Below are 9,764 nucleotides of genomic sequence, written 5' to 3' on the forward strand. Positions count from 1 at the left end.
CATGTGTCGATCTGCTCAAGGATAGGAAGGCTCTGCAGGAGGATCTGGAAAGGCTGGACTGATGGGCTGAGGCCAACTGTATGAAGTTCAACAAGGCCAAGTGCCGGGTCCTGCACCTGGGGTGCAATAACCCCAAGCAGAGCTACAGGCTGGGAGATGAGTGGTTGGAAAGCTGCCTGGTAGAGAAGGACTTGGTTGATAGTCAGCTGAATATGAGCCAGCAGTGTGCTCAGGTGGCCAAGAAGGCCAACAGCATCCTGGCTTGTATCAGAAGCAGTGTGGCCAGCAGGTCTAGGGAAATGATTGTCCCCCTGTACTCGGCTCTGGTGAGGCCGCACGTCGAGTACTGTGTTCAGTTTTGGGCCTCTCACTACAAGAAGGACGTGAAGGTGCTCGAGAGAGTCCAGAGAAGCGCAACAAAGCTGGTGAGGGGTCTGGAGAACAAGTCTTACAAGGAGCAGCTGAGGGAGCTGGGATTGTTCAGCCAGGAGAAGAGGAAGCTTAGGGGCAACCTTATCGCACTCTACAGGTACATTAAAGGAGGCTGTAGCAAGGTGGGGTTGGCCTATTCTCTCACGTGCCTGGTGACAGAACAAGGGGGAACAGGCTAAAGTTGCACCAGGGGAGGTTTAGGATGTATATTAGGAAGAACTTCTTTACTGAGAGGGTTGTGAGGCATTGGAATGGGCTGCCCAGGGAAGTGGTGGAGTCACCATCCCTGGAGGTCTTTAAAAGATGTTTAGATGTAGAGCTTAGGGATATGGTTCAGTAGAGGACTGGTTAATGTCAGAGGTTGGACTAGGTGATCTTGAAGGTCTCTTCCAACCTAGAAATTCTGTGATTCTGTAAGTATGAATCAGAGAACAAGGAAAATACTTCCTTAGGCCCATGCAAGGGTAGCTGGTACAAATATGGGGGGAACATCAGAAGAAAAATGTGAGGTATTTCCCACGTTCTGTGGCACATTACACACTTCCATGACTTCATTTAATTCAGGAGTTAACCACAATAGTTCTGCCTGTAGCACAACTGAGAGCAATATCATGTGCATGTGCTGAAAGTTTTATTCATTTGTAACCACCTAATTAGAAGTTTTGGCAGCAGAGAGGTAACAAATCATAATAACATTTCTGTAATAGCCCCTGTCCCTGGGATAGTGCATACCTAAAATCCCTTCTATGTTATAATCAATACGGAGCAGACACTGACTGGTTAACTTACTGGAACAATTTCCTGAGCAAGCAGTATCCTTTGGTTGCTGAAACTCTTTTAGCAATGTTTGATGTATATGAGATGCACACTGATTCTGAATGTTGAGACCTATTTATTTCAATTTGTTTCAATGACCTTTTGGTTGAACATCACTGCTTTGTAAAAATTAACCCATTTCATCTTCCCCTCCTTAAGGGTAGAGAACATGGCCATGCGACTGGAAGAAGTAAATGAGCGAGAGCACTGCATGAAGGCTTCTCTGCAGACCGTCGACATCAGGCTTGCTCAGCTGGAAGATATGATAGGACGAATGGTGACAGCCTTAGAAAAACTGACCGGCATAGAGAGAGGTGAGACAACCAAGATACGATCCAGGACCTCATCTGACTGTACAGATGCAGCCTACATTGTGAGGCAGAGTAGCTTCAATAGTCAGGAAGGAAATACATACAAGCTTCAAGAGAGCATAGATCCTACAGGAGAGGAGTCCATGTCCCCAACATCTCCTACAATCACACCCCGCATGCGAAGCCACTCTTTCTATGCAACAAATATGAAGGACAAGTGTGGGTTGGAAAAGTTTGAAAGCATTTTTAAGGAAAGGTCTCCAAGCCTGCACCGGGCTAGCAGTTCTCACTCGATAGCAAAAGAAGGAAAGGTTCCCTTAGCCCCTACCAGCACTTTGTCAATTGCCCCAGACTCCAGAAGGCCTTCGTCTTGTATCGACATTTATGTTTCTGCAATGGATGAGATGCATTCTGACACAGAGCCTCTTGACAGCTCCATAAATATTCTTGGTACTGTAGATACAGCCCTACAGGCTCACATAGCCTCTTCCATTTTAGCTAACAGCACGTATATTAGCAGTACACCTAGTGAAAAGATTTCTGGCAGGAGTCTTGATTATGAGGAAACATCTGGAATAGAAACAAGAGCATTTTCTTCAGACTATTCACAAATCACAGATTGCCAAATCCCCTGGGATTCAGACCCTCCCTTGTACCACACTTTAGAGAGATCCAAAAGCAGTCGTTATCTGGCTACAACTCCATTCATTCTGGAGGAAACACCAATTGTGAAATCTCACAGTTTTATGTTCTCACCATCTCGAAGCTACTTCAGCAGCCTTGGCGTCCCAGTCAAAACAGCAGAGTACACAAGTATTACAGACTGCATAGACACAAGGTGTGTGAGCGCTCCCCAGGCCATTGCAGAGAGGGCCAGTTTTCCTGGAAGCCTTGGGGTCAAGGTGGAAGACTTGGGATGCTGCCACCCAGAGAGAGAAGCAGAACTAAGCCACCCAAGTTCTGATCATGAAGATATTGAGTCCAAAGACAAGAAGGGAATCCCCTTATCTCCTCAAGATGGCAATGCAACAAGAACTCTGAACAACAGCATCCCACTTCCAAAAATAGAGCGGGCCAACAGCTACTCTGCAGAGGAGTCCAACATGCTGTATGCACAGCACACACGTAAGAGCTACTCAATCAGTGATAAACTTGACAGACAGCGAAATGCAACGAGTCTGCGAAACCCCTTCCAGAGGAGCAAGTCCTCGAGGCCAGAGAGCAAAGGAGACAACCTGTCCATGAGAAGATTATCGAGAACAGGAGCCTTCCGTAGCTTCGAAAGCAAGCACAGCTAGGCCTAGACAAAGCTTGCAGGCAGGATCATCTGCTCTCCAGTCCATTTTCCTTATAAGAATTAACACATCTCATATAATTCCATGTCAACTCCAGTTGGCGTCAGCCACCAGTCAAGGGAGCACATTGTCAGTCTCAGCAGCTCCTGCTGAGCTACTGCATCTTGACCCAGTTGACATTTGCACTTAAGGAAAAAGGGAGGGATGAAATAATTATGATCACCTCAATAAACAACAAGAAAAAAATCCCCCTTTATGAAGTCACAAGTAATAACTGAGTTCAGAAATCTGCCTTTTACTAGAAGGCATCCTAAGATCTATAATTCACAAGTTTTTAGGACACAGGAATTAACTGGCAAAAAGAGATGTACAAATTAGATGTTCTAAACTTCAATCATGACTTCCTTTTCATCCGTTTCATCATTATGATGACTGATGAAAAGCATTTGTTATTTTTGTAGGAACTGGCAGCAAATAAACCTAAAGCCTCCCAAATACCTTACTTCCCTACTCTTGTGTAAATGAAGATCAACAAGCTAACAACCATAAAGTTCACTTGTCTCTTTTTGTATCAACTTCTAGTGTCACAAAAAGAATATATAATAATAATTAAAATATAAAAAATCAAAAGTAGAAAGGGAACAGAAACACCTATTGTACTGCAACTTAAATGAAGGAGGAATTTATGTTAAAATATCAGGTGATTTCCTGTGTAAAATAGGCATTCTAGATTCTAGGACAGCTAAGCAAGCTTAGGATGAATGTAATTTAGCAGAATAGTATATATTTATTTTTTTACCATATTTGTCATCAATATGTTGTCGTATTAAATCAAAGGATGTGATGGAACAGTAAGAATGGGGTGATCAGAGCAGAGCACTACTCTGCTCAGAGCAGAGCACTACTATCAGGTTCTCACTGCTCTGTTTAATTAATTGTACAGGCTGGAGAGATTTACCTGTGAGGTTGCCACCAGGCTCTTCTTGCCGTTCCATTTGAGCTGCCAATATTTCTCACCTAAAACTATACAATTTTTTTTTTTTTTAATGAGGACGTCACTGTATTTGAACATGTCAAACTATATAAGATGTATCAAGATTTATCTGGTCTAAATCCAGATCAACCAAATTAGGCTGAATTTGCTTAAATGAAAGCATTCTTGGCAGAATACTACAAAACAATAAAAGGTATGTAGTATATGTTTTTAAGGTAGGTTAAAGAACCAGAATGAAACACGAATTGTCTGTTAACAACAAATTACATCAGTTGCAAGTATGCTTCCACTGTTCTGCAGCATATTACATGACATGCATTTTAGTAGGAGAAAACGTATTTGATCTGTAATATAATTGTGGGTTTTGGTTAATGGCAATAGACTCCACTGACCTCACTCACATACTTTCTAAGGAACCACAGTATCAACAGGAATTTTAAACTTATTAAGGAAAGATATCATTGTGAGCAGAGGAGAAAGGGTATGCAGAAGACAGGAAAATGTTAAAGAAGTGTAAAAAGCAACTGGATCAAAATTTCACATCCTCTGTGAAGGGACTTTTAAGCTTGAAAAGAGTGAAGCTAGTGCTGTTAAAAAATAAAACATCTCTACAATGACCAACATCTGTGTAGAATCAGGTCCTTTTTGTTATTAAAAAAGAGCATGTGCAAGTGGGGTACACGCTTCCCATTTATTTAAATGGGAATTATCTTCCAAATCTCTAAGGCAGCTTTGAAAATGTAGGCTGACATTTTCTCACTAGAATCTCGCACTGGGAGACTCTAAGGATCGTGTGAGAATAAAGTCTGAAAGACAACAAATAGAGACATAAAAATAATCATCTTGCTCAAGACAAGAGGCAAAGAAGGTAAATACCTTTAGGTACTGAGTCACTACGTTGGAAAGTTCATTACATAGAGAACTGCAACATGGACACTAAGCACAATGTGTTTCGTGCTTCCTGCACCAATGTGTTCCTTTCTTTATCCTATTTGACCAAGCTTTCAGTGAGCTAAACTCCACCAAGACACCATATTTATGCAATTGCCTTGCAGTCCATGTGCAGCATTATGGTCACATGGCAACACCAAGAAAGGTCAGAAACCTTTCTGTGCATTATGAAGCATGCTTGTAATAGGCTGATTGTTGAACAATAGCAAAAAGCCCAGGGACAAAGGAACTTGTGTTTAACAATCTGCTTCAAATGTGCCAACTTTTGTTAGCAGCCTTTTACTAAGGCTTCTCCAAATCTATTTGTCCTTGATGAGTATAGGGGGATCTTCTCGCTCTGTTTTCTTTGTTACTTTTACGAATGTCTTCTAAAACTATTCGTGGATTCTTCCACCTCTACCATATTTCTGGCCTACTCTAGAGGAACTTCAAATTCATTAGAAATTCGTCAACAGTGATTTGTTTGAGGCATAGGGCTCTCCTCTGGGGTAGATTTCATCGCTTAGTTTGTCAGGGTAAAGGAATTTGCCAAACCCAGAAGCTGTATAAACATTTAAGATACAGCACTTTATTGATCTGGAACACACATTCCAGGTAAAAGGAAACAGGACACTTTATTTACCTCTTAAAATTTGCCATTATATATAAAATGTAAATTCAGATGTTAAAAGTGTGATTGCAAGATGTCAGAACACTTCTTTTCCTGAATGTTTCCCATTTATTCTACAACGTGGTTTCTATAGAATATATTATGATGGATGTTATGTTATTTCATCTTCATCTCTTTTTTACGTATTGCATCAAACTGCTCCTTTCAGAATTCGGTGGTAAGAAACCCATTTTTTGCAATGGGGCCAGATTGCTCCCTCCCAATGTACTATGACCATTTAGTGAGAGTAAAAGTCTTATCATCCATCATCATGTACCTATAGCTTGTGCCATATGACATATTCTGTATCAAGGGATAGCGCTTATGAATTATATATCTGCACATATATACATATCTCCCATGTATAAACCAGTATAGTTGTGACATGTGATAATATTAGTGAACGTTACAGGACAATTTTAATATCACATTATAAAGTCTTGTTTGTAAATCTGTAACATTCAATAAAATAGCACATGTTGCATCAAGCATTAAGTTCCACTATCCAGTTATTAGCATACATATGGAATATGCATTTCTGGTCACAGTGTGTGAGTTAGGTATATTTCACACATTTCTTTGTATAGCTCCACTTAAATGTCTGTATGAGCTGATGTGTAAACCTCTAATGAGCCACTGCGGGCTGTGACAGGTGAGCTGTGGTAGTGTGAAAGATGAACTGGCATGTTATGCAAAAGATTATAAGATAAATGAACTTTAATAATATTTTGAAACTCAACTGAACTTAGTTGTTTGTTTACATATGCTGGCCAACTGAGGAAGCAGTGTACAGTATTTTATAAGTATTTTCCTATAGTAATCTGTTCTGTTGTTTCCAGTTTAAGTGATGCTATTCTACAGTTGGGGTATACACTTGTCCTAGGTATTGGGTTATAGCACATTATTCTTTCACAATAACCGTGTGGTATGACTGAAATAGTTTCTCTTCCTTACAGTCCAGTCTTTTTTTGTGTCAATGAAAATGCATGCATTGTTCCATGAGTTTCTTTGGACTGCTATGAAACTTAACATTTTGCTATTGCCTGCCTGTAAAGACGAATCCAGTTAGGAATGAATTCAAGCTTTTGGATGTTTACATTATTTCCATTATGTTTGATCTTTAGCAAAGTAAGTGATTTTTTTATTATTTTTAAATGACAATTGTATTTTATGAAATTGAAATATTCAACACAAAATGCGAACCTACAGCAGTCCTCAGACATTTGGCTCTCTCTTTTTTGGAAGAGATAAGGTGCTACATTATTGTTCTTAGCACAAGTGCCAGTTAATAAATGGCAGTGTGGGGATAATTTAAAAATACAATGAACACCCAAAATATCCATTCATGCACATAAGGAAAGCCCTCTGGGTTCCAAATATAGATTGCTTTTTTTCATTTTCCATTTATAGATTTTTGGTAAAAAATAAAAAAATAAAAATGATTTGTACCTTTTGTGGAATGGATAGCCTTTTGTCAGGGGATAAATATCTTAGTTAGGTATATTTTTTGTAAGAGAAGAAAATGATTTGTTTCCTAGAAACTGTCAGCACGTGGAAAATGCAACTAAACATATAACTGATAAAAAAATGTGCTGGTAGCAGCACACAGCCTTAGTCCAATGACTGCAGTCGGAACAAACAAGTATCTCTGTCCTGAGAGCAGAATTTATCAAAGGTATTAGTTTAGAGCGAGCCAGTGAAACAAAATTATCTATAAACTCATGGTGCAAATTTTTAAAACAAGCATAAATGTCTTGTTATGTTGCTCAGGTTATACAGTTAAGAGGATTTGATAATCACCACAAGGGAAAATGTGAGCTTGTGATTCCTGGATTTCCCTAGGAATACTTTCGTAGTTGTGAGCCTCCCCCCTGCTTCAAAATAATAGTATGTTTGCGTTTTTGCACAAATATGCATATTTTTTTCAAAAAACACAACATTTTCAGTTCTGTTAAATGATGTCAGGTATTGATCACCTTCTTCAAAAGAAATAGGAAAGCTTTATAGCATTAATTTTCCATCATCCACTTCAAACAACATCATCCAAACTGAGCAGAAGTATGGCATTGAGGTGTCTGCTTATATAAGGAAACACTGCATTACTTTGGATGGAATTCACTGGCCTTGCCACACTTTTGCATAGAAACACTAGTGTTGAATGTGGAGGGACCAACTTTCTGCACCCCAGTAAGAATTATGCAGCTTAATAGCTAATCACAGGGTGAACACTACAGGTAATATAATTTTCTCTTCTGCAATATTGATGACAGTTATGGTCTTATCACTGCTGATGCAAATCTGATGGGAAAAGAAAAAAAAAAAAACTGATTTCTAAGGAGTTACTCTGACACTCTGACATTTGTCAGAGAATGGATTTATTCGTTTATCCTGCTATTTCTATATTACTTTGAGTCATGGCACAGCTTATCCTAAGTCATCATCAGGTGGGCAGTCTAATGACTGAGCCATTGAGCCAGAGCAGTCATGAAAGTCTCTAACCTATTAATTTTTGCTATACGTTTTCAGATCTATCATAGAGCCACAGAGTACTTATTTAAAAAAAAAAAAAAAATAAGAAAAATGTTTGATTATGAAATTGCTGCTTTTTCTGCTGCAGGGAAGTGATAAGTCTTGTTTATTTTAGTATTTGGTAGGGAGAGGGAGGGGACAGAAGTGGGAATTGGCTGTGAAATACAATTTTATGCCTTCACAAGAGTAAATTGTATTAAAGTTATATTCTTCTTCCACCACTGCAGTTGTTGTACATGAGGAGAGTCTATATGCTGCTACTGCTGTCTGGAACAGTGTTTGCAATATACTATACTAATAGCTATTTAATCGTTTATTATTTGGGTTATCATTTGTAAGTGTATAACAATCATTTATAAAGGGAGAAAAAAAAATGATTAAAATGTCATTTTAAACAAATTCCTACTAATATGAAGCTTTTCAAGTATGATTTGTCTAAATGTATATCACTAGGGAAAATGGTACTTTCCAAAGGTCTACTGGATTCACAATGCACTTTTAGACTGTGTTTAGATATGTAATAAAAAGCAGAAGTTGGCAATTACTACAGTAGAACTTTCTGACAATTCTGTAACAATTGTTTTGCAATAAAAGAAAAGATGTAGTTCAAAACATCTGTACTTACTGGTACATTTATTCATGGTCATTTACTACACAGCAACACAACAGCAGTGTGATGGAAACTGCTTTTGTCTAAGACCTCCCACTGCTCTAGTTCTAACTTCACAGCTCTAAAAAAAAAATAAAAATTGCTTGCTGCCTTGCACACTGACACTTTGAATGTTCTAAGTTACTTCCACCTCTGAAATGGAGTGTCATTCAGATATCTCTTCTCCTGGTCATTATCAGACCGAAGTTTGAACCCAGACAGACAGACATCTTATTGTGTTTGTCTTGATGTATTTGTTAAGAAGAAGGGATAGTCTCTTTTATTTACAGCTACCACTTCAGCAAGTTGAGAGATACAAGCATTGATTGCAGGTCCACTCTAAGTTGCTTCCACACAGTCTTGAAGAAACACACTCATTTGTGTGGCACACTACCCACATGGGTGGCATCATTGGCTCTTGTAACTAAAGAAGGTTCATTGAAAACAACAGAAACCAAGGAAGCCACTAGTACCCATGACCTCCTCTGAACTTGTATCTCAGCTTCTTCAAGAACGAAGTCATTACCTCTGTCTTCATGATGCTCTACAACCAGCCCTGGTACTTCCTCACAAAAATGCTGGAAAAAAGAGGCACTGACACAAAGTAAGTCAAGGTCAGGATCTGCTCCTTCAGCAAGTGACTCTTCACTGAAATAATACACATTTTAATTAAATGCAGAAGAGACAAAGGAAACATCCCACTGAACACAAATATATCAGATACTCAAGATAGTTCTACATAAATCAGCCACGCTTCAGGAGGGGAATGGTTGAGAAAGGTGTTATTTATTTCAGATTTCTCAGAAGGAAATCATAAATCAGATTTTATCTAATCTCCTAGAGTGCCATTCAGTAAAGACAGTAGGAGCTTTGAAGCCTTATACACACACATATGCACACAGATCTGTGCAAGACAGTTTCTTTCTAGGTAACACTATGTACATGGTCCCTCCTGAGATTTCCCAGGAAAAACCTTAATCTGAATTCAGACAGTTAGTTAATGCCTATAGAAAATGATGTCTTGATTTTTAAACCCACAAACTGCACTCATTGCTTTTAGGGCAGTGGTCTGGTATCTTTTACTCCAGTTACCACACAATGGCAAAGAACGCCATTTGAAGTTGACCATGATATTCAA

At 39.0% G+C, this 9,764-nt stretch overlaps 1 protein-coding gene across 4 annotated transcripts in view; it reads left to right on the plus strand.

Moving 5' to 3' along the window:
• The window catches only part of TRPM3 (transient receptor potential cation channel subfamily M member 3), a 424,148-nt gene extending 418,211 nt beyond the window's left edge, over positions 1 to 5,937 (plus strand). For all 4 annotated transcript variants that reach the window (XM_072031293.1, XM_038170832.2, XM_072031292.1 and 1 more), the window contains one exon: positions 1,408 to 5,937. In XM_072031293.1, the coding sequence (XP_071887394.1) occupies positions 1,408 to 2,857 (1,450 nt within the window). In that variant the 3' untranslated portion in view covers positions 2,858 to 5,937. The remainder of the gene's footprint in view (positions 1 to 1,407) is intronic.
• The last annotated feature ends 3,827 nt before the right edge of the window (positions 5,938 to 9,764 follow it).

This window comes from Anas platyrhynchos, chromosome Z, assembly GCF_047663525.1.
Source record: "Anas platyrhynchos isolate ZD024472 breed Pekin duck chromosome Z, IASCAAS_PekinDuck_T2T, whole genome shotgun sequence".
NCBI classification, from domain to species: domain Eukaryota; kingdom Metazoa; phylum Chordata; class Aves; order Anseriformes; family Anatidae; genus Anas; species Anas platyrhynchos.